This window comes from Bidens hawaiensis, unplaced genomic scaffold (genome assembly GCF_021521415.1).
Source record: "Bidens hawaiensis isolate Kalapana, Puna unplaced genomic scaffold, B.hawaiensis_p1.1 tig00022310_1, whole genome shotgun sequence".
NCBI lineage: Eukaryota > Viridiplantae > Streptophyta > Magnoliopsida > Asterales > Asteraceae > Bidens > Bidens hawaiensis.
The window spans coordinates 148730-176502 of NW_027493466.1; the positions used below are offsets into that span (position 1 = coordinate 148730).

The window sequence follows — 27773 nt, forward strand, 5'->3', positions numbered from 1 at the left end:
ATTTGCTTCTTCATGTAGGGGGAGTTTTGATCGCAACCGTGGTCGAGCTCTTGCAAAATCAAGCCCATCAACCTCGACTCCCGAGGGTTAGAGCACCACCTCGTGATCGTGATCGATCGGGTGCTAACGATACTTTGTTTAGGCATTATTTTAGCCCTCAACCGGTATATGAGGAGTCGGATTTTCGAACTCGTTTCCGAATGAGCAGACAATTGTTCATGCGTATAGCAAGTGATTTAGAGGCACGGCATCCCTTTTTTCAACAAAGGGAGGATGCTAGGGGTCTCCCCGGTTTTACCCCTCTTCAAAAATGCACGGCTGCTATCCGTCAATTAGCGTACGGCATCTCGTCGGACGCTTTGGATGAGTATTTACAGATGTCGAAAAGGGTTGCACGTGAATCCCTTCATTTTTTTCTGCCAAGGTAAAAAACATTAATTTTACTTTTTATTAAATATTTATTACATTTTGTAATATATATTATACGTAGGAGTCATATCGACTTACGCTCGGAGATATCTGCGTAAACCTACAATGTATGACATCCAACGCATATATGAGGTGCACGCAGAAAAACATGGTTTTCCTGGGATGCTAGGTAGCATCGATTGTACGCATGTTGGATGGGCTATGTGTCCAACGGCCTGGCGAGGTCAGTTCCACCGTGGTGATCATGAAGGGCCGACCCTTATACTTGAGGCGGCGGTGTCACAGGATCTTTGGTTTTGGCATGCTTTTTTTGGTGTTGCTGGGTCAAATAACGACCTTAATGTTATCGATCAGTCAAATTTGATCAACGACCTTATCGACGGGGTTGAACCACCTCAATCTTTTGTTGCAAATGGAGAACTCTTCAAGTACGGGTACTATCTGGTCGATGGTATTTACAACGAATGGGCTTTGTTAGTTCAAGCTTTTACAGATCCAATCGCCGACAAACGGAAGTGTTTTACGAAGAAGCAAGAGTCTGCTATAAAAGATATTGAAAGAGCTTTTGGAGCTATAAAAAAACAATATTATGTTCTGGTGAACCCGATACGTTATTGGACTCGGGAGAGGATAACGGACGTCGTCTACACGTGTCTGATCCTACACAACATGACGTTAGAAGACGAGGGCAAAGCTATCTGCCAAAACTACCAAGGTGACATTCCGCCACAACCGTCCACAACCAGTGATCAACAAAAACTTCATAACATAGCAAATATCAAGAGCCGTGAGATACACGGGGATCTTCGACATGAGTTGGTTGAACATTTGTGGGCGAGTCGACCCGATGATCTTGTATTAGATTAGTGTTATTATTAAGTATTATTGTTTGTTTAATTTTTAGTATGTTTTTTTTTTTTGTAATTTGAATTTTAAAAAAAATGTGTGTTTTTTTAAATAATTTATGAGTTTTTTTAATAATACGTTTTTTTAATACATTTATAAAAAACTAAAAAAAAATCCGCTGGAGCCCCTTCACACCAGGGCCAGGGGCTCCAGCGGGGGCTCCAACACCCACCTTATCCAGTTTCTCTCTCTGCCACACGTCACAATATTATTGGCTGGAGCCCCCACTCACGCCCCCGTTAGAGCCCCCCACACCCCTCAGCCTTAATTATTTTAGAACTTTTTTGCTTAATCCAAGGGAGTGTACTGGCTTTGATGCATGATGTACAAGCGGCAGAGGATGATTGATTTGGAGTAGGTGGTTGTAGTAGTGGAAAAGGAAATTTAAGAGTCAACCACTTAAAAGTCAATGGGTATGACAAAATAGAAGTAAAGTAGTTTGACTATTGGGTATGAGTGGACCCAAAGATAAGTGTACTCCACTCAATAATTCTCATTAAATTTTTTTTATTTAATTTTTTGGAAATTGCATAAATTTATATTTTTATATGTTTATTATAAATATATATTAAAAATCACACCCGGTGATCGCAACGAATCCAAAACATTCAGACCTTATCTTTGTTTCTGCCGGCAACAAACATGCATGAACCATTTCATGATGTATGAGATTAGTTTAAATTATAGGATATGGAATGAATAAAGTATTGATGAATCGTTAAAATTACTCAAAACACACATACAAGTTTACTTAAATATCCATATATTTTCTATTTGCTCTTAGTAATAGAATAGTCACTAATTCACCTAACTTTATTTTTATATTTCTAATTTTCTTAACTAATAAAATTATATAAATTTTACATAGTAAGATGTATACAAGAATTTCAATTGGTAATTTTCAACAAAACTAATGAGTAATTATTGACACTCATGGGTATTGGTTGGGTATGTGATGTGGTTTTACAACCAGATGTGAAACACGAGGATTATTTGTATCCGTCTTATCGTCATCCCTACCTTGCACAATTAAATTGATATTAACAAATAATCTATTTTAAGGTAGATGATAGCAATAACTAGGATAAGTAGTTGAAAGTTGAATTATATGGTGTTGCTTGCATGCATGGTTTGTATTTTGACAGAAATAAACTAATTTGAATATGATTAGTTAAAATAGTTTCTTTTTTAAATTTATCTTTTATCTTGAGAGGTTTAAGTCAATGATATGATTTTTTGGTACAAGTTTTAGGTCCTATTTTAACTTTTTCATGTGATGTTGACAAAAAAATGTAAGATGTTATTTATATAGAAATTGCATCTGCTTATATTTTTATATATAATTTTTTTAAGCAGAGACTTGTATTTAAATTATTTTTAAATTGAATAACTTCTTACTGATCTTTCAAAAAAAAAAGGAAAGAAAATCATGTCAGGTATATAATCGAGTAAACGAGTATATGTTTTCGGATAATCAGATCGGGTAAGCGTATATCATCAACTCCATGCCGGCAGCTGCATATCTGCAAAAGAAAATAATAAAAATAATAAAAAAATTAAAAAAATCAAAAGTAATCACATACCCAATTTCATGCCCGATTACCAGCCCTATATCGTCCCATATGTTTCGGATGCCGGGTATTCATATCAAGTTGAGGTTTCATTGTCATTCATAACTATGAAATACAGTTTTAGAACCAGGAAATACGGTTTTATAACCAGATATGAGATGATTATTTAAATCAGACGTATGGCTTGGATTATGTATATCTGTCTCATTGTGATCCCTATATCATACTATATTACTATGTAATTACTAGTATATAACACATTATCATTTTTAAGTAGACGATTACGATAACTATGGTACGTATTATGTTGCTTTCATGATTTGTGTTTGGAGTAATATGTAATATAAATTTAGTTAGATGTAATACTTTGATTTTTTAAATATATATTTTAATATATGTTGAGAGTGACAAAGTAAACGGTTAGTCAATGGTATGATTTCTAACTCCTAGGTTGACAAAAATTGGAGATGTTATATGTTCCTAGAAATTGCATCTGCTTATGTTTTTATATCTTTTTCATGAAAAATATATATATATATATATATATATATATATATATATTCAAATATAATATGTTAAAGTAAATATATATATATATGTATATATATATGTTTGTTTTAAAGTATTATGTGATAAATAACCTTTTTTATATATCATATTGGTTAGTTAAATCAATAAATAGATTAAAGTGATAATCTATAACTTCGGGTTGTCAATTCATTATTAAGTTGTTATTTTTATCTTGATTGGTATAAAGCCACTCGACATATAGTTCATTAAGGAAGATTTTTTCTAATATAAACAATGATAATCTTCTTGCTACTATTTTCTCAAAAGTTGAAAAACTCGATGGATATGTAAAAGTTATTATTTGTTTTCCATCGCTTGTAACATATAAATCAATCTCCATTGATATTTTGAATATATAGTCAACATTCTGTTTTTTTAAGAAAAAAATCTTTTACTTTTCGGGACACAAATCCAAGATTTTTGTGTGTATAATAGTTTAAGAGACTTTATATCTATCACTCGGCCACCAACACAATGACAAATATATAATTAACATCAAACAGTGTTAAAAGAATAAATTTTAACATATGTCAAATATAATGTATGATACCATAACAGCATAACTTCATATATATCTGGTTATGCGTGTTTAGCATCCGTTATGTACAAGTGTCGGTTACACATGTTTAAATGTCATTACATGCGTTCTGGTGCCATTTTCCCATGCACAGCCAGTTACGTGTATCGGGCTTGTTACATGCTTAACTTAGCGCATGTCACGTAACTGGCTCCACACAAATAACCAGCGCCGGATACGCGCTGATAATCAGTAGTTTCCATTATCTAACAGATCAAAACCAAAAGTCAATGATCAAGATGTTGACCTTTCATCTAATCCAATTAAAATTACACAAGATCCTTCTTCTTTTCATCATTAGATTCCAATTCACATAAGCCTAGAACTTATTTACAAATAAATATCTAAACCATGATGAACTACACATCATTAATCAATGGCCACCATATTGCTAGCCTTTTTATTTCTATTCATCATCATATACTTCTTGATCCAAATCCACCGGAAAAAACAAGCAACCGCTAACAATCTCCCACCTGGAAGCTTTGGATGGCCAGTTTTAGGTGAAACCTTAGACTTCCTCCGTTCACAAAGAGATGGAGCCGCGGATAAATTCGTAAGAGAGAGAATCGAGAGGTATGGCTGGAGTGTGCATGGGTCGGTTCGGTTCGCTTTTGAGTTTTTAACAATTGTTTTGTTTGGTTTTTAGATAAAACAAATTCAAAAGAATATGAATGCAGGCCTAATTTTGTTTTTTAGTTATTAATTTATTTTGTTATTATACGTTTGTCCTAAAATATTTGGGTTTATCTATATATTAAATTATTACAAATCCCTTAGAATTTAGAAATAAAAATTGAAAATCTATAAGTTCGGTTCCGTTTTTTGGTTTTATTTCTCACCAAAACTGAAATCAAACCAAAATTCAGTTTTTACAAAAGCATAAAACAAATCCGTTCGTTTTTGTTTCAATTCAGTTATATAACTTTGTCGCTTTCTTGCACACCCCTAGGTACGGCAGTCCTCTAGTTTTCAAAACATCGTTGCGTGGTGAGCATATGGCCGTATTCTGTGGGCCAGAGGGGAACAAGTTTTTGTTCGGGAACGAGAATAAGCTAGTGGCGTCGTGGTGGCCAAAAACGGTCAGATCGTTGTTTGGTAAATGCTTGAATACATGCCGCGGAGACGAAGCAAAATGGTTGAGGAAGATGATGTTACCATATGTTGGTCCTGATGCTTTATCGAATCGTTATGCTATTGTTATGGATTTGGTAACTCGTGTTCATGTCCAAAATCAATGGGAAGGTAACATTTTAAATTTTGCACCTTTATTGCTTTACTAGTATCTACTATAGTATTGTAATAGTACTTTTATGAAAAAATAATACTTTTATAAAAAAATATTACTTTTATAAAAAATATTGCTTTACATTTTTTAATGAAAAAAATTATTACTTTTATAAAAAATTGATTAAATACAAAGGACTATTAACTTAGTGGAATGGATCAGATATAGGTGGTGTGATTATTAACTTTGGTAGCGTGATTATTTTATAGATTGCATTATTATTTACTAGCTTTTATCCTTCGTATTATGAGTTGTTTTACATTATTTGTTTCTAATATTTATATATATTTTTGGATTTTAATTTTATTTATTGTAAAAAAGTTAATAATATACTTAGGATTTGATAATAAAAGGGTTTCACAAATAAATGAGATGTTATAATCCGGTTTAAAAGTTATCTGTGTTTGGTGAGTTCCATGACCCATTTATTTTTTTTACCTGTGAATTCGGGTCAAATACATGAGAAGCATCCATCTACAAATAAAGCAATCTAGTGGCTTGAGAGAATGTAGGGAGCAACCGAAAAACTTTTAAAGGTTTCGTTTATAAATATTTAAGATATATGTTGCATATTATTTGTGCATAATTAGTTATAAGGTGGGGTGGGGGGTGTCAATGCATCTGTATAAACCCAATAACAATATTTGCGCCTTTAGTAAGGTATGTGGTCGATGTATGGAGAACACGAGATGTCATACTTGGTGCGAGTGAGGAGCAAATGGTGTCATCTATTACCATTGTCGAGAGAAAAAGAAATCTATGCTCACTGAGTTGTCCAACCTTTGAAAGAATTTTATATATATGTACGGATTGAACCATTAAACTTGAACACGACCCGTCTAACCACTTTATATAATAAGTGCCAAACATGTTGTAACAAGTTATAAACATAACTAAACATTACAATTCAATATTATCTAAATATATCTTCTAACATCAAGATGTTGACATCTCATCTAATCCTATGTATTATCCAAGTATCCAACATCTTCTTCTTAACATTTGATTCCAATTCCGGCAATTCACATAGGTTAAAAAACTTGTTTAATAAATAGTTAAATTCTGGCTAGCTTCATGGTGCCAATGGTTGGCATGTTGCTTTCATTTTTCTTTGTGTTCATCGTCACATGCTTCTTCGTTCATATCCACCGGAAAAAACCAGTAACTGCTAACAATCTCCCACCTGGAGGCTTTGGATGGCCAGTTTTAGTTGAAACTTTAGAGTTCATTCGTGCACAAACAAATGGAACCCCAGAGAAATTCGTAAGAGATAGAATCGTGAGGTACGGCTAGGGGTGGGTCTGATTCGGTTTTTGGCAAAAACGTAGCCAAAATCCGAAATTTCAGCCTTTGAGTTTTTAATAAGCGTCCGCTTTCGGTTTTGCAATTTGGGCTTACAAATTTGGGCCCAAAAAAAGTTGGTAAAACTAATGAATCTAGGCCCAATTTTTTTTTTAGTTAATAGTTTATTTGATTATTATACATTTGTGCTAAAATATTTGGATTTAATAATGTATTGAATTATTAAAATTACTTTAAATTAGAATAACAAATGAAAATCTATACGTTTGGTTCTGTTCGATTTTTCGGCTTTATATACACGCAAAACTGAAACCAAACCGAAAGCCCGTTTATGCAAAAACATAAAACCAATCCGTTGGTTTTTGTTTCGGTTCAATTACATCAGTTTGAGTTATTTAGTTTTCTTCGGTTTCATGCGCACCCCTAGGTACGCCGGTTTTTAAAACATCGTTGCTCGGCCACCGTATGGTCGTCTTTTGTGGGCCGGAGGGGAACAAGTTTGTTTTCGGGAATGAGAACAAGCTGGTGGTGTCGTGGTTGCCAGAAGCGATCGGATCGTTGTTCGGTAAATGCTTGAACACGAGCCGCGGACATGAAGCGAAACGGTTGAGGAAGTTGATGTTACCGTGTCTAGGTCCTGATGCGTTATCTAATCGTTACGTTGGCGCCATGGATGTCGTAACTCGTCTCCATATTCAAAATCAATGGGAAGGTATTGTTAACGATACGAGCCCGGCCTGAGCTTGGCTCGTTTTAACTTAAAAGAGATTAAAAGGTTAAATTTATTATTTCTTTAGACACAAAAGGTATAGTAATGAATGCTACAACATATATGCCAAAAATGTAACAAAGAATCCAAAGATAGATTTGTTTCAATTATAATACTAGCTTTTTTTAGTTACATTATAATTGTCTTCATTTAAACAACTAACATGAATTAATCGAAAAGTATCAGGGCCGTCTTCGAAATTTCGAATGACTAGAACGAGCACTAAAAAAATAGGTCATTATTTACCTTTTGACTATTTAACCAAGCTCCAAAGGGTCATATTATTTCAGCCCAATTTGTGTACTTAAATGGTTAATGGACTCTACAAATCTAGTGGCTGTTCACGAGCCGAGCCGAACCGAGCGAAGGCTTGCTCGCTACTTGGCTCGTTTATAACCGAATCGAATGGCTGAAATTCGAATAGAACGAAAAACGAAATGAGTCAAAATCGAATCGAGCATTTTTCAATCGAACATCGAGCGATTTCGAGCATTTTTTATTTTTTTTTCACTTTAAAATTTTCAATAAGAAACAAGTTTGAATAATGTAAATAATATATTTTGTAAACAAATTAGTAGTTTTTAGATAAATGTGTAATAGGTTGTAAATTTGTATGAATAAAAAATTTAAAGTGAGATATGATGAACATGTAAACAAACTTTTAGTATTCTGAAAACTTGAATCGAACTAATAAAACTATAAAATTGACAGATTAGGAAAAATTTAAAAGAGTTTTAAAAATTGTATACTTATATTTTATGTGTGTTGTCTATATATTTATATATTTTTTCATATATAATTATATATATAATATATTAAAAATATTTGAACCGAACCGAGCAGGCCTTTGCTTGTTTACAAACCGAACCAAGCAGAGCGATAGGCTTACAATCGAGAAAAAACGAGCGAGCATTTTCCGAGCGGTTTGGACAGGCCTAGGTGTATTGATAATCTGATATTCATACTCTATGTCATTTACAATGACTGGTCCAGGAATTATTATTTATTTATTTATTTTCATGGGTTCATTGTCGTTAGATGCTCCATTTATTTTGGTTATTTGTTGTTATGTAGGTAGGAGTGAGGTTGAAAGTTTTCGACACGGTGAAACCATACCTATTCGAGCTTGCATGCCGTCTAGTTATAAGCCTCGACGACCCAACCCATGTTGCAAAACTCGGATCTTTGTTCAACACTTTCCTAAAAGGGATCGGGTCGTTGCCTATCGATATCCCAGGGACAAGGTTTTACCGCGGTAAAAGAGCAGCATTCGCTATTAAAAAACAACTAATCATGCTCATCAACCAAAGGAAGCTGGAAATAAAACAACAAAATGCATCATCTTTTGAAGATCTTTTGTCACACTTGCTTCGATCTTCTGATGAAAACGGTCGGTTTTTATCAGAAATGGAGATTGCAAATAACATATTGTTGCTACTCTTCGCTGGACACGACACTTCGGCTGTCTCCATAACATTACTCATGAAGATTCTTGGAGAACACCACGACGTTTACAAAAACGTGTTAAAAGGTCGTTTTTTCTATACATTTATACATGTGTGTGTAAATATATGTATATGTGCACACACACGTATTTACAGTATATATTACTGCATATATGTAGTATGGAGTTCTGTAGTTCTTTCACGAAGAATGAGTTCTCTCATATTTTGTCTATACACACACACGCACACACAATATATTTATATATATATATATATATATATTCCAAGTTTTTGAATCCATATAAGGGATTAATGATGGTTTTTGTATTAATGTTATTAGAACAAATGGGCATTTTGGAGGGAAAAGCGCCCGGTGAAGCGCTAAAGTGGGAGGACATACAGAAGATGAGATACTCATGGAATGTAGTATGCGAAGTACTTAGATATAATCCACCCGTGATTGGAGCTTTTCGGGAGGCCCTCGTGGATTTTGAGTATGCGGGTTATACAATCCCCAAAGGATGGAAGGTAAACCATTTTACGGGTTGATTTGGTTTTTATATGAAATGGGCCAAAGGGGTTGAAAGTGGTCCAAACCCACATTTAATCCATACAAGCAGAGGCAGCTATGAGGCAGGGTCGGGTGGTCAACTGACCCAACACCCCCAATAGGCCCGCATTTTATTTTATATATATATATATATATATATGAAAAAAAAATGTATTCTTAGTGTTTAAACTCAATTACTCAACTAATTTAAGGCCTAAATTTTTTTCTTCTTTGGCCCAAAAAATTTTCACGATTCTCGGGGACAGCCCTGCATACAAGTATGCAACTTTTTAAAACGCATTTGAATATTGTGTGTTCATGTTGTAAATGCTAGATAATGTGGAGTGCAGCCATGACACATAAGGAAGAAGATAACTTCCCAAATGCTACAAAATTTGATCCTTCAAGATTTGAAGGAACGGGCCCCACACCGTTCGCCTATGTCCCATTCGGAGGCGGGCCCAGGATGTGTTTAGGGAAAGAGCTAGCGCGTGTGCAAATACTCGTGTTCCTACACAACATTGTGACTAAGTTTTCATGGGACCTACTAATTCCTGATGAGAAAATCGAGTACGATCCTTTGGCTACACCCGTAAAAGGACTCCCGATTCGACTCCATCCACATAAAGTTTGAAGCTTTTCTATCAAGTAACTCAAGGTCGTCTCCGAGAATCATTAAAAAATATTGGGCCTGACTTATTGAGTATAAACTCAAGTCTTAAGTAAAATGTAAATTCGATAACTCATGTATAAAAAGTAATTGAGTATCATATATGATTTGGATTTTAGGCCTGACTTATTGAGTATTGTTTAAACAAAACTTTTGATTGGGCCTAATACAGCTTTATTTATAAATATACAAATATATAATTCTTTTTTAAATTTCCGTGCCTCTAGGATGATCGGGCCTAAGGTGGTCTACCTCCTTGCCTCCCCATCCCAGACGGCCTGATCAAGTATATATCGGTTTCACACATTGGCTATGTATAAATGCAAGAATTATGAAAAAATATATTATACTTGTTCATCTTCATTAAAGATTGATGAACATATTCTATAAACAAAAAACGGATTGATTCGCGTAAATCCTTGCTTACACAAGTTGCTCTTATTTCTTGTTGAATCCAAACAATGATTTAATGGCATTTAACGCGTTCTCGTTGATAAATGACTCGTCAAATTGTTTAATCAGGGGATCAAACTCCTCAGATTTCCTTAAGTTCTCTAGATCAGGGTCAGTACGGATACGCTGCATTGTTATCAGTAATTGTTAAAAGCTTGTTAACATGAGGTATTAACTACTTAAAAAATAAAAATAACAGTTTTCGAGTAGTCGAGTACCTTGAAATCTTCATATCCCGCTTGCAATGCATCTTTTAGAGCAGAAAGTCCTGCTTGTGTCTGTCATTTGCATATTAAAATGAGCTAACTTCTTGTTAACAGGTCGGAACAGGCAGGGCCTGATCGACCCAAAATAGTTTTTTTTTTCCAGTTTCATTTTAAATTTTGACAAAAAAAGAATTAGTATGGAAGTTTTTATTACAAAAAGTATATTATTTGCGCAAACTCTCAACTTATTTGACTTGTTTTGTTTTCAGCTAAACTTTTTTTTACCTTGCACATATGACCCGTTATAGAGAATATATGGCCCGTCCGAATCAACTCAGTCATTAGTAAATAAGTCAGAACTGCCAGCATGTAACTAATAGTATCATACCTGATTAAGCTTAGAATAGCAGCATGCAACATTGTAACTTGCTACCGAGGCTTCATTAGCCTCCGGTTTTGACCCCAAAACCGACTCGAACCTTTCCAATGCATCATCATACTTTCCACTCCTAACACAGTATCAAGAAATATAATCATATAAAAATGACCCTTAAAATCGCTTATAGAAAACAGCTTATTTAAAGTGTTGTTTCAAGGATCTAAGTTATCTACAAAGGGGGACAAAAATGAGAAGGATTTGTAGTTAAAAAATAATGAAAAATTAATTAAAAAATCATAACTCAAAATTTAATAAAATCAAAGAAAAAAGTAAAAACACAAAAATGTTTCCACTGTCTTCCTCGTTCTCAAAAAAAAGGACACAATTTTTATTTATCATTGTGTTTTTTGTTTATTTTTGTCATTGATTATGTCTTTTTTCCTTGACGTTGTGTCTTTTTTTTTTATATTGTGTTACATTACCCAACATTGTGTTATATTTTGTTCAGCATTGTGTTATATTTTGCGATCTATTGTGTCTTTTTTTTATTTATCATTGTGTTTTTTATTTTCTTTTTGTTATTGATTGTGTCTTTTTTCTCGACTTTTTTTTGGAACGGGAATGACGGGGGAAACATTTTTGTTTTTCTAATTTTTTTTGCTTTCTATTTATATTTTGAGTTATGGTTTTTTATTATTTTTTTCTTTTTGAATTTTTTTAGGGGGTTTTTGTCTCCCTTTGCATTTTAACTTTTCCCGTTATTTCAAAGGTTATATACTTGTAAAGCTGCAAGCCTTCACGAAGATCTCGTGCTCGAGTTTCCTTTTGTTCCTTCTTCCTCAAGTAATTTTGCATCTAAGTAAAAAAAATATATAAAACACAAAACAATTTTAGCAACAAAACATTAAAATGTGCATGGTTTAGTATAACTTTGGGCATGGAAACTTACTTGGATTTCTCTAATTTGACTGCTAACGACGCCTGAATTTCTCTCGGCCCGAATGATCTCCTTTTCGGTTAGCTCACCCGCATCCTCCCTCTTCCCTACACACCATATCACATAAATTCAAAAAAAAAAAACAAAGTTTGTATCTTTTTTAAAAAAATGACTACAGTTTGTTAGTTACAAATGTTTAAGATGGTGTTTTGATACATAAATAAGCTGTTTTGAGAGTGTTTAAAATTTATGATTACTCATCGAAACTGCTTGTTAATTGTGAGTGAAATAAGTTGTCTTGAATAAACATTTAAGCCTGTAAACGAACCGAACGAACACGAAAGGGGGCATGTTCATGTTTGTTCGTTTAACTTTAACCGAACATATAATCGAACAATTTTTGTGTTCATGTTCATTCATTAAGAAAACGGGCATGTTCATGTTCATTCATGCTCATTCTTTTAAACCTAAACGAATAGTTCACGAACGTAAACGAACACAGACGAACATAAACGAACGCAAATTACATAATTGACCAAATATAACCAAGTATATATAAACACATACACACACACACATATATATATTAAAAAAAGAGCCCCTTTAATATTTATATTTATATTTATAGAAAATATAGCTACTTACGTATTTATTAAAACTTAAAAGAGCATCACGAACAAACATAAATAATCAAGCATAAATGAAGGAACGAAACATTTGTTCGTTTGTTTAAACAAATAAACAAAAATATTTTGTTCATGTTTTATTAAATAAACGAGCATAAACAAACTTCCTGCCAAACAATTCATGAGCGTTCGTTTCATTTCAAGCCTATAATACTAAAGAGTAAATTGTGAACTAACCATATCTTTTTTGCATTTTCATGTACAAAGGCCCCATTCGTTGGCGAATGTTGTACATTGTTCTTCCGTATTCGGCTGCAGGCCATACCTCTGTTCCAAACATCGCACTGCAACATTTTAGCACTCGGTTACCACTTTTTTCAACATCCATTTTTCAAAAGTAAATACTAGAAAAAAGATTCTTGAACAACATTTGTGTATTGGTAGGGTCCCGAACGTCCCGTGAGTTTTCTGGTAACAGGTTCTCACGGTTACCAAAATATATAATGTCTATATTAGCATTCAATCCACATGTTAACAATATGCTCTTAAAGGCCAAAACAGCATTTATAGTAAGAGATTCAATGGTTTCTAGAGATGTACAAACAAACGGTCTGGGCCCGGTAACTGGTGTCTGAACGGGCCCACTTCACCATAAATGGTTTGGGCATAACCGGTTTGGACCCGGCCCAACCCGCCAGTTCGTAGTCGTATTCACTGAAACCGGTTTTGGACCAGGCCCGATTTGTAAAAGTCTTTTTTTTTTGCCCCAGACTGGTTTATAACCCGAAACGAATAGATTTAATAGGTTTAAACATTTTTCCTACTAAACTGGTTTATAATCCGAACTGGTTAATATAACCTGTTGACCAACCGGGTTCTGTTTAAAACCCGAACCAGTTTTGCAAAAAAAAAAAAAAAAACACCTTTGTACACCTTTAATGGTTTCTAGTAAGGTTGTAAATGAACCGCACCGAACGAGACCTGATTCGTGTTCTTTCGTTAAGCTTTTGTCCAACAAATGGACGGTTAATGAAAACTTTACCAAGCAAAATTTCCTGTCCATGTTCGTTCATTAATTTTGTTAACAAACACAGACACACTAATAGATACTAATGGACACAAACGAATGTAAGCGGACGCACGTATAAGAAACGCAAATGAATGAACGAATCTAAACGAACACATTACCGACTATTCACGAACACAAATAAGCTAACACAGCCTCTGTTCATGTTCGTTCATTTATCAAACAGACAAACATAAACGAACTTCCCACCAGACACTCGGTTCGCTTACAACCTTAGTTTCACATCCAGTCAATTATCAACAAAATGTTAAAAAATCATAAAACCAACTGCATAAAATATTAAAATCAGCATACTAACACAAACTTTCATCTCAAGTAACTTAACCATTTCACCAAATACCTGGTGGCCAAAACTTTATCCCCAACAGTAAACCTATTAGTCTTATCAGCAGACCCTCCAGGTGCAATTGCATCAATGTAGGTCCCACCATCTCTCCCCTTAGCAAACTTCAACCCATAAGGCTGCTCAATCTCCACCTCATACTCTTCATACTTCTCTTCCTCTGTCTGCGCCTCTCCGGGCCCATTTTCGGCCCGAACGATCAAGAATGAGTGTTTTCGGGCACCCGGGTGGCCTAAACTTACTAAAGGTTGAACCTTTGTGGGAATCTTGAAATGGGTAGTTGTTAAAGATAAGGTTTTAACACTTTGCGATTGTTCGGGCCCATTTTCGGCCCGAACGATAAAGCCCGAGTGTTTTCGGGCACCAGAATGGCCTAAACTTATTAAAGGTAGAAGCTTTTTGGGATTCTTGAAATGGGTAGTTGAGAAAGATAAGGTTTCCTCTGCGGACGATCGTTCGGGCCTAAAATGAGCCCGAACGATCAAGCCCGAGTGATTTCGGGCACCCGTGTGTCCTAAAGGTTGAAGCTTTTTGGGATACTTGAAATGGGTAGTTGTTAAAGATAAGGTTTCCTCTGCGGGCGATCGTTCAGGCCCATTTTGGGCCTGAACGATCAAGAACGAGTGTTTTCGGGCACCCGGGTGGCCTAAACTTAATAAAGGTTGAAGCTTTTTGGGAATCTTGAAAAGGGTAGTTGTGGGTTGTTTGGTTAAGGTGGTTCTTGGTAGTGGTGGTGAAGAACAGAGAGATGGGTAGGTGTTGGAAGCAGTTGACATGGTGGTTGAAATGTGTGTGCAGTTTGGAGATGAAAGTGGTCATTTGGGAAGAAGAAGAAGAAAGATTACAGTTGAGTGATCAGTGGTTGTTATTGGCTCTGGGAATTCAGTTATCTGAAGAGACGTGTCAGGTCATGTGTGGATAACAAGTCTAGTATTAAGAATAGGATCTGTTTTATCTTTCTATAAATGAGTTATTCTAGTCTATTTCCTATGAGTAATGAAATGGATGATGATATGGAATGGATGAATTACCATTTTATTGTCGAGAAATATCGTAAGAGAAGAAAGCAATTTCACCGAAAGGGCAGGTCTTTCTTTTTATTACTGATCTTATCAAGTAGTGCTTCGATAAGCCACCTGTGTCGGTTTGGGGTACGGTCAGTTCACCGGGAGGATCGCCCTCCCAATTCGAAGTTTTTTCCTGGAAGTTTTCAACCTTGTTGACTATGACAACAGTCGCGACTATAAACAGACTCGCGACTATGGCAGGGCGGTACGCTCTGCTCTCTCACGACCCCTACTCTAATCAAAAGTCACATTAGCTCTTCCGGAGCACTCTCTTAGCTTAACTATCTACTAGGGAATCTTATCTAAAGCCTACGATATTTGACTTCTCTCTTTTGAGATGCTTCCAGTGCGCTTCAGGGGTTCTCGAGTCGGGGAAAGGGGAAGGACAGAGAGGATACCATCTAAGAAGGACAGTTGGAGTTGACGGTACAGTAAGACTTTCAAGGTTAGGAGCTGGTGAAGGATGTGATCCGGGGCCGGGGCTGGTCACAGATATCACCTATCGTCGCTGGGGAACTACTCTCCTCTGGTATTAGCATTAGCAACCCCCGCTGAAAGAATGAATGCCCGCTCACCTTCCTCGCTCATTTGACTTTTCTTTGGCCTGGTGGGCATGAAAAAGAAGACTGGAAGAGGTATCAACACCCACATTCATCAATAAGAGTAGGAGTCATATAGGCAACCGAATTGGTTGAGGAAAAGGAAAGCCCAGCGATCAAGCACTCCCGCCCCCAAAAGCGTTTATTGAGATGTTTAGTTATTATACGGGAATAAAATGATTTAGTAGTTTCTATTGTTTGGTAGGCTAAAAGAAACCGGATTAAAATAAAAATGGCGGTGAGTAACGGCGGGTGGTGATGGTGGGCTGCGAGTAGTAATGGTGGTGGTGGTGTGTTGTGGCAGTGGTGAGCGGCGGTGGCGATGGGTGGGAGCTGGGAGGGATGATTCTTGGCGATGGGTAGATAGGTGGTTGTGACAAGCGGTGGGTGGTGGCGGCAGTGGCCAGCGGGTGGTGGTGATGACCGGTGTGACATCTGCCCGAATCCGACCCGACCCAGGTACCCGTTTTCTGATCCGATTCTTTTTATGATTTAAAATTTAATTATTTTCTTTTAAAACTTGACATTTAAAATATATATATTACTAATAATATTTTCTTTCCCGCCTTCTTCTCTTCCTTTCCGCCGTTCCGTCCCTCTTCTTCTCTCCGCCTTCTTTTCCCTCTTGTTGCCGTCCCGCCTCTTTCTCTCTCTTGTCGTCGTTCCGCCCTTAAGCCTTGAACCCCCCCCCCCCCTTCTCTCTTTGTTTGTCCTTTGTTTCTTCCCGCCTAAGGATGTCTGCGCGGCTCCACGCGCCAGACTCCTTACAAGGAAGCCTGCGTGAAGATTGACTGTTCCTGCGTTACGCGCTAGGGACTGTAGTTCTCCTCGCAGCGCGCTAAGAATTGTAATTCTTCTCGCAGCGCGCTAAGAACGATAGTTCTTCCCCTGACGCGCTAAGGAATTGTAGTTCTTCTCGCAGCGCGCTAAGAACGGTAGTTCTTCGCGCGGCGCGCTAAGAATTGTAGATCCTCCCGCGACGCGCTGTGAATTTGTAGTTCTTCCCGCGGCGCGCGCTAAGGTTTGTCTTATGTCTGCCTTCGCCCTCGCGCGTGCGCTCGAATCTTCTCGCGCGTGCGCTCGAAGCTTTCTCGCGCTGTCTTGTGTCCTTTCTTCTGTTTTAACTTGCTTGTTTGCTTTTGATATCTTATCTTTTGTGTTGTTGACCTAACCTGTCTTATGTCTGAAAAGCCACTTTTGGCGCAGCATGCGCACCAACCCCATTGGTTGATAGGAAAAGTGACTGACATTATCTTTTGAGATCTGCTTTTCCCATGCTTGACCAGTACCTTTATCTGACCCTCCCATGCCTGTTTACTGTTACCTGTCAGCTTTTCCTTGTTTCCTGCAGCTGCCATATCTTTTGATATCTTTTGCTTTTGGAATCTTTTGCTTTTTGAGATCTTTTCCCCTTTTCTAGGGATTGTGTTCCCTATGGTTTCCCTATAAATAATAATGCTATTTTCTTAAACACTACACACATAAATACTTATTATCTTTCTTTTCCTTTGCTCCTTGCCGTTGTTCTTCCTCTGTCGCCTCCCTCTCTGCCTCCGTCTTCCTCCCTGTTCTGCCCTGCTTTTCCGGTAATATATATTATATATAATAATTTACTTATTAATTATGCTAACTTATAATCTAGACATTAAAACAAATCATTAAAACAATAATCTTATTTATAGGTTAACTTGTGCTTGTTTAAAGTTGGTTCTTGCTTTATCTTACACCGCACCGTTTATCAAGTGAGTAATCTCGTACCTAATCCCTTTTTATTTTTAATGTTTTGGGATGTTCATGTGTTCGTACAAACTTGAGTCTTAAACTTGTTTATGAACTTTAGTCGCGCAGTATCCCATGTGTTGAGGACGTTTACTTGGCTGTTTATTTGTATGTGTGTATCATTAACCGCTTTGTTCGGCCTATTCCTCAGTTTTCATGGATCCATTAGATGAACACGGGAGACCTATCGTTTACGGTTTTCTTTGTTTACACTTGCACAGATGTTTTTCTTGTTTTTGTGCTCATTTGGGAGCACGGATTGAACTATGAACTATGATCTATTTAGGCTTGATCACAATCTGATTGCACCCTTGTTAAACACCAGACATACACGTGTTGCGCGCAGATTTATTGTTATCTATTATCTATTAAACTTGATTTCTCACCAACACGCAAGTGTTTGACGTTTTATTTTAACACATGTTCAGGTTTGCTGTAGCTACATTTGGAGCTTGTGGACACGTAGGACGTTTTTACTTTTGGACTTAGATTAAAATGTATCAAGACAAGTTATTGTTGTTCGAATATTTTGCCTTATAATATAATGATTTATGTTGATTTATGTTATCTTGTGTTTACGTTGCGCGTGCGCGAATGAATATATTTATTAAATATTGACACCCAAATAGTGTCACGAGTAATGAAACAATATGTGGCGCCCCGATGTATAATCCGCCTTTGGTCGGGGTGTTACAGATTGGTATCAGAGCTCCGTGACTTTAGGATAGGTGGTTAGACGTAACGGCCTAGAATACCTAAGAGTCCCTTCTCGCGCATGAGAAAAATCTCATGTTCACGCGCTTATTGTTAATTACTCGTTATTTATAAATATGCTTGCGCAGACGCAGCGTATGGTTTTATGTTTTATTTCGCGATATTTCGATTTTTGCTGAATTTCGATTTTTATTGATTTTACTTACATATTCGTTTGTTGGGATTGAAAATCCGAAAAGTCATGGTGATACATGAATAGTTGATTTTCAAATTCCATTTACGATTATGTTCTGAGGTTGGAGACTTGAAAAGCCATGGTGATACATGAATTGTCAACCTCCAATACTCATTTTCTTGTATATTTTATATTGAGGATTGAAAAGTCATGGTGATACATGAATCGTCAATCTCCAATACTCGTTTACTCGTCATTTTAAATTGAGAAATTCGGAAAGTCATGGTGATACATGAATTGTCGATTCTCGATTCGAATTTGTTATCTGTATTAAGTTTGCATTCAAATTCATGTTTTACTTTAAACTGTTGATGGTATCTAACCCCGCGAAACCAAGCTTATTAAGATGATACTTTGCGCTAAGATATTAACAAAATTAAAACTTTTATAGAATGCCTCCGCTATCCCGCCGTCATCAGAGGAGAGAAGCCTCGCGCAGACGTTCGCTGCAACGTTCCCAGGAAATGGCCGCCGCAATAGCTCAAGCTTTGAGCCAAAACAATACCTCCGGTTACAACATTAAGTCCTTTAACGCAGGCAACCCCCCAAAGTTCACAGGACTTGAAGGAGCCACCGTGATGCTCCAGTGCCTTGAGAAAATTGAAAACACTTTCCTCCATACCCAATGCCCTCCTGACAGACGAACCCTATATGCTTCTAGTGTCCTGGAATCTAGAGCGCTTACATGGTGGAATGGAGTAGCTCATGCGCGTGGCGCAGAAGCTGCTTCTAGCATGCCCTGGGAGGAATTCAAAGAAATTCTGACGCGAGAATTCTGCCCTCCCAACGAGGTAAAGCGCCTGGAGGAAGAATTTTGGAACTTGAAGCAATACAGTGGCGAAGCGCGCGAGTACGCGACGCGCTTCCATGAACTAAGCCTGCTTGTCCCTCACCTTGTTACCCCTTCCCGCCGAGCCATCGAGAAGTTCCTTGGGGGTCTCCCCATGGAAATTCAAGATTCTGTATGGGCCAGAAACCCAGTAACCCTCTCTGACGCCATCGAGTTGGCCGCTGTGCTCAGCGACAACCATGTCAGAGCAGGAACCCTGTTCCTGCGGGGAACAGAAAAGACCAAACCCACCAAGACTGTCCCAGAACCAACAGAAACCAAACCTGAACCCTCTAACCGTAACAACCTCAAGCGCAGGCGCAAAGCCTATGCGCTTACCAACCCGCCCATTGTCCAGCAACCCATCTACCAACCTCCAGTTTACACGCCTAACCCACTGACAGCCTACCCAACACCTCCTGTAGTCCATAACTATGCCTTAACCAATCCCGCACTCCCTGCCCCGCCACCTAAGAAACCTTACACAGGAACCCAACCCTTTTGCCCAACCTGTAGACTTCACCACCCAACCCAAACCCCGTGTCGACAATGTAGCCGATGTGGCCGCGTTGGTCACTCTGCCGAGTTCTGTAGAGTCCCTTCCGCCAACCCAATCGCGCAAACACCACCAGCCTACCTGCAGAACCCACAACCAGCATACCCTAATCCACGACCCAGGTCGTGCTACAACTGCGGTGATCCCAGTCATTTCCGGAACGCATGCCCGAGACTACAAGTGCAAATCACACAAGCGAATCCGGTGAACCAAATTTCGAACCAAGTGGCGCGCGGACGAGCTTTTAACATAACCGCGCACCAAGCGCAAGCGAATAATGACGTAGTTAATGGTACATTTTTGCTTAACGGACATTATGCATCTATGCTTTTTGATACTGGCGCCGATAGAAGTTTTATTTCTCGCGCGTTTGAGCAGAAGCTTGCGCGACCGCGCGATAACTTAAAAGAGAATTTTTCAGTTGAATTGGCTAATGGCGAAACTGTTTTAATTAACTCCGTGATTAAAGATTGCACGCTTAACCTTAACGAAAACGATTTTCTAATCGACCTCATCCCCATGCCTCTTGGAAGTTTTGATGTTATTATTGGTATGGATTGGCTTTCGCATAATCGCGCCGAAGTTATTTGCGCCAAGAAGTTGATTCGCATTCCTCGAGAAAACGGTGATCTTCACATCTACGGCGAGAAACCCTCCCGCGGACTTAAGCTTATGTCTTGCGCCGAAGCCCGAAGACTCATGCGGAAGAAATGTATCGCATTCTTAGCCCATGTGGTTAAACCCGATGAAGGAAAGAAGAAGCTTCGCGATATCCCCGTTGTGCGTGATTTCCCTGAAGTTTTTCCTGATGATCTTCCTGGTATCCCTCCCGCTCGTGAAGTCGAGTTTCGTATTGATCTTGTCCCTGGTGCTTCCCCCGTAGCCAAGTCTCCTTATCGTCTTGCACCCGCTGAGATGCAAGAATTAGCAAGCCAACTTCAAGAGTTGACAGCTAAAGGATTCATTCGCCCTAGCTCTTAGCCCTGGGGTGCTCCGGTGTTGTTCGTTAAAAAGAAAGATGGATCGTTTCGCATGTGTATTGATTACCGCGAGTTGAACAAACTCACCATTAAGAACCGGTATCCCTTACCGCGTATTGACGACCTCTTTGATCAACTCCAAGGTGCCTCTTGTTTTTCCAAGATCGATCTCCGCTCTGGCTATCACCAGTTGCGCATCCGCGATGAAGATATTCCCAAGACTGCTTTTCGAACTCGCTATGGCCATTTTGAATTCTTGGTCATGTCCTTCGGTTTAACCAACGCACCCGCTGTTTTCATGGATCTAATGAATCGGGTGTGTAGGCCTTTCTTGGATAAATTCGTGATTGTGTTTATCGATGACGTTCTGATTTATTCCAAAACCAAGGCCGAGCATGAGCAACATCTTCGGTTGGTGTTGCAAAAGCTTAGAGCCGAGCAGCTCTTTGCCAAGCTCTCCAAGTGTGAATTTTGGTCGGATGAAGTACAGTTTCTTGGCCATGTTGTTAACAAGATGGGTATTCATGTCGACCCATCCAAAATTGAAGCAATCAAGAACTGGATTACGCCATCCACTCCTACCGAAATCCGTTCCTTTTTGGGCTTAGCTGGTTACTACCGGCGATTTATTTCGAACTTCTCAAAGATCGCATTGCCTTTAACAGCTCTAACGCACAAAGGTAAACCGTATATTTGGGGCTCGAAGCAAGAAGAAGCCTTTCTGACGCTCAAGCGTTTGTTGTGTGAAGCTCCTGTCCTTGCGCTACCTGAGGGTAATGAAGATTTTGTCGTGTATTGCGATGCATCCAACCAAGGTCTCGGTTGTGTTCTTATGCAACGAGGCAAGGTTATCGCTTACGCATCAAGGCAACTTAAGATTCATGAAAAGAATTATACGACTCACGACCTCGAACTTGGTGCTGTTGTATTTGCCTTGAAGATCTGGAGACACTACCTTTATGGTACTAAGTGTATCCTCTACACTGACCATAAAAGCCTTCAGCATATCTTTGATCAAAAGGAACTCAACATGAGGCAACGCCGATGGAACGAACTCATCAGCGATTACGATTGTGAGATCCGGTATCATCCTGGTAAGGCTAATGTGGTAGCCGATGCGCTCAGCCGAAAACCCTGCCAGCTTAACTGTATCTTGCCGCGCACGCAGCTTCACTTCGCGCCGATCCAAAGCAACCTTGAATCGCGCATTCGTGATGCGCAGCGCGCATCCATCAGAAATGGTAACCTTCGCGCCGAGTTAGCGTGTGGCGCGGAAGCTCACTTTGTCCCTAATCTGAGTGGAATTCTCTGCTATCTCAATCGCATCTGGATTCCCTTTGATGAGAATCTTCGCGCTGATATCCTGAGTGAAGCGCATAAATCTCGGTATTCTATTCATCCCGGCGCCGATAAAATGTACAAGGATTTGCGCATTACTTATTGGTGGCCCGGTATGAAAAAGGATATTGCTGTGTTCGTAGCTAAATGCCTGACTTGTTCTAAAGTAAAAGCTGAACACCAACGCCCATCTGGTTTGCTCGAACAACCAGAAATTCCTACGTGGAAATGGGAAGGTATAGCAATGGACTTTATTACCAAGTTACCTTTGACAGCAAGCAAACATGATAGCATTTGGGTAATAGTGGATCGTTTGACTAAGTCTGCTCACTTTCTGCCCATTCGTGAAAACTACCGTGTTGAGCAACTCGCGCAGCTTTATGTCAAGGAGATTGTCTGCCGTCATGGTACTCCTTTGAGCATCATATCCGATCGCGATGGCCGTTTTATATCTCGCTTTTGGAAATCTCTCCAATCTGCGCTAGGAACTCGCTTGGACATGAGTACTGCATATCATCCTCAGACTGACGGACAGTCTGAGCGAACTATTCAAACTCTTGAGGATATGCTCCGATCTTGTGTTCTTGATTTTGGAGGTAATTGGGATTCGCACTTGCCTTTGATCGAGTTCTCTTATAATAACAGCTATCATTCCAGTATTGGTATGGCCCCATTTGAAGCACTTTACGGTCGTAAGTGCCGCTCCCCGATTTGTTGGAGCGAAGTGGGTGAAGCTCAAATCACAGGACCCGAACTTGTTCAAGAGACAACCGATAAAATCGCCAAGATCCGTGATCATCTGCTGACTGCCAGAAGCCGACAGAAGAGTTACGCAGATCGTAGGCGGAAGCCTCTCGAATTTCAAGTTGGTGATCTTGTTCTCCTCAAAGTGTCGCCCTGGAAGGGTGTTGTTCGCTTTGGGAAGAAAGGTAAGCTTGCTCCTCGTTATGTTGGTCCCTTCAAGATTCTCGCGCGTGTGGGAAAAGTTGCCTACAGACTTGACATTCCGCCCGCGCTCAGCAATGTGCATCCAACGTTCCATGTTTCCAATCTCAAGAAGTGTTTAGCCGACGAGAACCTTCACATTCCACTTGATGAAGTTCAAGTTGACGAATCCATGCATTTCGTTGAGAAGCCTGTTGAGATTATGGATCGCGAGGTTAAGCAAACCAAGCGCAGTCGTATCCCTATTGTTAAAGTTCGCTGGGAGTCCAAGCGCGGAGCCGAGTTTACATGGGAAAGGGAAGATCAAATGAAGATCAAGTACCCGCACCTGTTCTCTGCGCAACCTACTTCGAGATAAATTTCGGGACGAAATTTCTTAAAGTAGGGGAGACTGTGACATCTGCCCGAATCCGACCCGACCCAGGTACCCGTTTTCTGATCCGATTCTTTTTATGATTTAAAATTTAATTATTTTCTTTTAAAACTTGACATTTAAAATATATATATTACTAATAATATTTTCTTTCCCGCCTTCTTCTCTTCCTTTCCGCCGTTCCGTCCCTCTTCTTCTCTCCGCCTTCTTTTCCCTCTTGTTGCCGTCCCGCCTCTTTCTCTCTCTTGTCGTCGTTCCGCCCTTAAGCCTTGAACCCCCCCCCCCTTCTCTCTTTGTTTGTCCTTTGTTTCTTCCCGCCTAAGGATGTCTGCGCGGCTCCACGCGCCAGACTCCTTACAAGGAAGCCTGCGTGAAGATTGACTGTTCCTGCGTTACGCGCTAGGGACTGTAGTTCTCCTCGCAGCGCGCTAAGAATTGTAATTCTTCTCGCAGCGCGCTAAGAACGATAGTTCTTCCCGCGAAGCGCTAAGGAATTGTAGTTCTTCTCGCAGCGCGCTAAGAACGGTAGGTCTTCGCGCGGCGCGCTAAGAATTGTAGATCCTCCCGCGACGCGCTGTGAATTTGTAGTTCTTCTCGCGGCGCGCGCTAAGGTTTGTCTTCTGTCTGCCTTCGCCCTCGCGCGTGCGCTCGAATCTTCTCGCGATTGCGCTCGAAGCTTTCTCGCGCTGTCTTGTGTCCTTTCTTCTGTTTTAACTTGCTTGTTTGCTTTTGATATCTTATCTTTTGTGCTGTTGACCTAACCTGTCTTATGTCTGAAAAGCCACTTTTGGCGCAGCATGCGCACCAACCCCATTGGTTGATAGGAAAAGTGACTGACATTATCTTTTGAGATCTGCTTTTCCCATGCTTGACCAGTACCTTTATCTGACCCTCCCATGCCTGTTTACTGTTACCTGTCAGCTTTTCCTTGTTTCCTGCAGCTGCCATATCTTTTGATATCTTTTGCTTTTGGAATCTTTTGCTTTTTGAGATCTTTTCCCCTTTTCTAGGGATTGTGTTCCCTATGGTTTCCCTATAAATAATAATGCTATTTTCTTAAACACTACACACATAAATACTTATTATCTTTCTTTTCCTTTGCTCCTTGCCGTTGTTCTTCCTCTGTCGCCTCCCTCTCTGCCTCCGTCTTCCTCCCTGTTCTGCCCTGCTTTTCCGGTAATATATATTATATATAATAATTTACTTATTAATTATGCTAACTTATAATCTAGACATTAAAACAAATCATTAAAACAATAATCTTATTTATAGGTTAACTTGTGCTTGTTTAAAGTTGGTTCTTGCTTTATCTTACACCGCACCGTTTATCAAGTGAGTAATCTCGTACCTAATCCCTTTTTATTTTTAATGTTTTGGGATGTTCATGTGTTCGTACTAACTTGAGTCTTAAACTTGTTTATGAACTTTAGTCGCGCAGTATCCCATGTGTTGAGGACGTTTACTTGGCTGTTTATTTGTATGTGTGTATCATTAACCGCTTTGTTCGGCCTATTCCGCAGTTTTCATGGATCCATTAGATGAACACGGGAGACCTATCGTTTACGGTTTTCTTTGTTTACACTTGCACAGATGTTTTCTTGTTTTTGTGCTCATTTGGGAGCACGGATTGAACTATGAACTATGATCTATCTAGGCTTGATCACAATCTGATTGCACCCTTGTTAAACACCAGACATACACGTGTTGCGTGCAGATTTATTGTTATCTATTATCTATTAAACTTGATTTCTCACCAACACGCAAGTGTTTGACGTTTTATTTTAACACATGTTCAGGTTTGCTGTAGCTACATTTGGAGCTTGTGGACACGTAGGACGTTTTTACTTTTGGACTTAGATTAAAATGTATCAAGACAAGTTATTGTTGTTCGAATATTTTGCCTTATAATATAAAATGATTTATGTTGATTTATGTTATCTTGTGTTTACGTTGCGCGTGCGCGAATGAATATATTTATTAAATATTGACACCCAAATAGTGTCACGAGTAATGAAACAATATGTGGCGCCCCGATGTATAATCCGCCTTTGGTCGGGGTGTTACAACCGGGAGTGATGGGGTGGCGGCGGGTTGATGATGGTGGTGGGTGGTTGGCGGCGACGGTAGTGGCGGTGGTGGTTGTGGTGAGAGTGCAATGGATGGTGGTGGGTGCTGGAGGTGAAATGGTGTGAAAGAGGGATGCAATGAAAAAAACGATAGTGATGGATGAAATGAATTTGATGTGTTTTAGGAGGAATGGAATAGAATTGGTAATGAAGATTCATTCCATTGACCAACCAAACATTTTTTTTAAATTCCCTCACAATGGTCCGTTCAATTCCGTCTCTCATTCCTGTATTAATGGTTGCAAAAGTCGTTAGGCGGACCATAGGCGACTGACTAAGGAGTTGGGTGTACTTGGAGTACTCGGGGAGTACTCGGAGAGTACTCGGACATGATAAATATAATGAAAATTAAATTTTTAATATTATATCTATGTCAAATATCATTAGCTTACTAATATTTATAACAAAGTATGTGAATATTAATATAAATAAGAGAAATACATCTTTAAATAATAAATTATTTTAAAAATTGCTAATCATTAATTAAAAAGAATTATAAATGTTCTGTAATATTATAGAAATACGAAGTATATTTTATTTTTTAAGTCAAAATCGGCACAAATTCACCAACTATATGTGATTCTGACTGAGGTTGACCATCTTTGACTGATTCTTAGTAACTAGGCGGAGTGATAGAGACTCCCCTCGGTGGCATACCTTGTAGCGAGTACTCGGAGAGTACTCGGCCTTGTAAACCTACTTTTACAGCATTGTCTATTACCAAACGGTACCTAAAACATGTCATACACTCCTCTTCTGGTGAGTGAGAGAGTGCGATTAACATAAGTATTAAATATGAATATGACTCGTTTAAGAGGGTGTTTAACTAACTAGTACTTTATATCTCACGTATCATGTCTATAACATAGTAGAAAGTCATGATATTTGTTTAACTACCTAGTACTTTATGGCTCATGCATGATATTTGTCAATAACAAGATTTAAACGGGTGGCCTTTCCTGTAGAAAGTCATCGGGTGCCGGTAGAGCGCTGCATTATCAGTGTATAAAATTATAATTATAATATACTTACTTATATGCATAAATAAATATTTAATGACTGATAAGTAAGTTGAGGTTAAGCCAAGCTTAAGTTTAAAAAAATTATAATGAATGAAGCTTGAACTCTCTTAAGTTAAATAAACCAAGCTCAAGCTTAATCAACTCAACTTGAAATTGAATTGTTTTCACCTCTAAATTTCTCAAAATAAATTTGCAATCCACCAGCATATTCTTATAACAGATTCGGCATATAAATATTATGGTCAGATTTTTTTCTTAAGTTTTAACTTTTCCTGTAGAACATATGATGAACTATAACTATCTATTTTTATATTTTTTATATAATCTTTGTATGGCAATGTTTCCCATAATTAAATTGCCAAAATGAATTAAGTTCTAGATATATACAATAATGTCTCCACCATTTTGGGTAATTAAAAATGGGATTTTCTAATATATACCTTAAAGGTACATGTAAAAAGCATTAATTATGTTGAATATTCTTATTGAAAGGTTTATTGGATTTTAATAATCCAAACTTTGCATCGTTGGCCGGCGCTGAGCCGAACTTTGAAAATATACCACAACAGTCCCAACTTTCAAACTATTGGACGGCAACAAGCTTTTCAATAACGGGGGTAGATCTCGTTAGTTTTTGCTTACGTGGACCCGCTTACATGGATTTTTTTTATTTAGCATTACGTGGATTAACCAGGCACAAAGAACAATTTATAAACTGAGCCCTAATTTCAGTTTAGCAAACACAACACATTTGATCGATTAGTAAACAATTTCTTTTAATGCATCCAATTGAAACCCTAAAATCATTAAATCACTATGAGTTCATCTTCATCTTCTACACGTAGCTCACACAAGAACCCTAGAATTTTTCAAGTCGATTCAGATGGAAATGTATACTACAATCACGACAAGCTTGCAATCCTTCGAGTTGTTGGAAGTAGAAGTTCTCGAGCTGGGAAGGAATTTTATGGGTGCTCTCTTTGGCCGGTAAGTCCCTTTTCATTCTACTACTCAGATGTCAATTGCTAATGTGATATCCCTAATGTTTATTCTTAGTAGAGAGTGGACTGTAAATTCTTTATATGGAAAGAAGATGTTGATA

General features: G+C 38.4%; 2 protein-coding genes across 2 annotated transcripts; one reads left to right on the plus strand and one right to left on the minus strand.

Moving 5' to 3' along the window:
• The first annotated feature begins 4429 nt into the window (after nt 1-4429).
• LOC143565220 (beta-amyrin 28-monooxygenase-like) lies at nt 4430-10065 on the plus strand. The gene is made up of 5 exons (XM_077052255.1): nt 4430-4629; nt 5006-5298; nt 8587-8943; nt 9198-9385; nt 9742-10065. The coding sequence occupies exons 1-5, from the start codon at nt 4430-4432 to the stop codon at nt 10039-10041; spliced, it is 1338 nt and encodes a 445-aa protein (XP_076908370.1). The 3' UTR covers nt 10042-10065.
• A 386-nt stretch (nt 10066-10451) lies between these two features.
• On the minus strand, nt 10452-14955 carry LOC143565221 (protein MET1, chloroplastic-like). Its single transcript, XM_077052256.1, has 7 exons — nt 14106-14955; nt 12916-13022; nt 12065-12159; nt 11894-11970; nt 11125-11245; nt 10749-10808; nt 10452-10656 (listed from the first exon to the last, which is right to left on the minus strand). Exons 1-7 carry the CDS (start codon nt 14882-14884, stop codon nt 10516-10518), a joined length of 1380 nt encoding a protein of 459 aa, XP_076908371.1. The 5' UTR covers nt 14885-14955; the 3' UTR covers nt 10452-10515.
• Nucleotides 14956-27773: the final 12818 nt, after the last annotated feature.

Excerpts from the sequence above, each read along its gene's own strand:
- LOC143565220 (XM_077052255.1), top strand. The coding sequence starts at position 4,430 with ATGGCCACCATATTGCTAGCCTTTTTATTTCTATTCATCATCATATAC. Across the intron at positions 5,299-8,586 it reads TGTCCAAAATCAATGGGAAG|AACTCGGATCTTTGTTCAAC; the intron begins GTAACATTTTAA and ends CCCATGTTGCAA. Across the intron at positions 9,386-9,741 it reads CAATCCCCAAAGGATGGAAG|ATAATGTGGAGTGCAGCCAT; the intron begins GTAAACCATTTT and ends TGTAAATGCTAG.
- LOC143565221 (XM_077052256.1), bottom strand. The coding sequence starts at position 14,884 with ATGTCAACTGCTTCCAACACCTACCCATCTCTCTGTTCTTCACCACCA. Across the intron at positions 11,971-12,064 it reads GTCAAATTAGAGAAATCCAA|ATGCAAAATTACTTGAGGAA; the intron begins GTAAGTTTCCAT and ends TTTTTTACTTAG. Across the intron at positions 10,809-11,124 it reads GCTATTCTAAGCTTAATCAG|ACACAAGCAGGACTTTCTGC; the intron begins GTATGATACTAT and ends TGCAAATGACAG.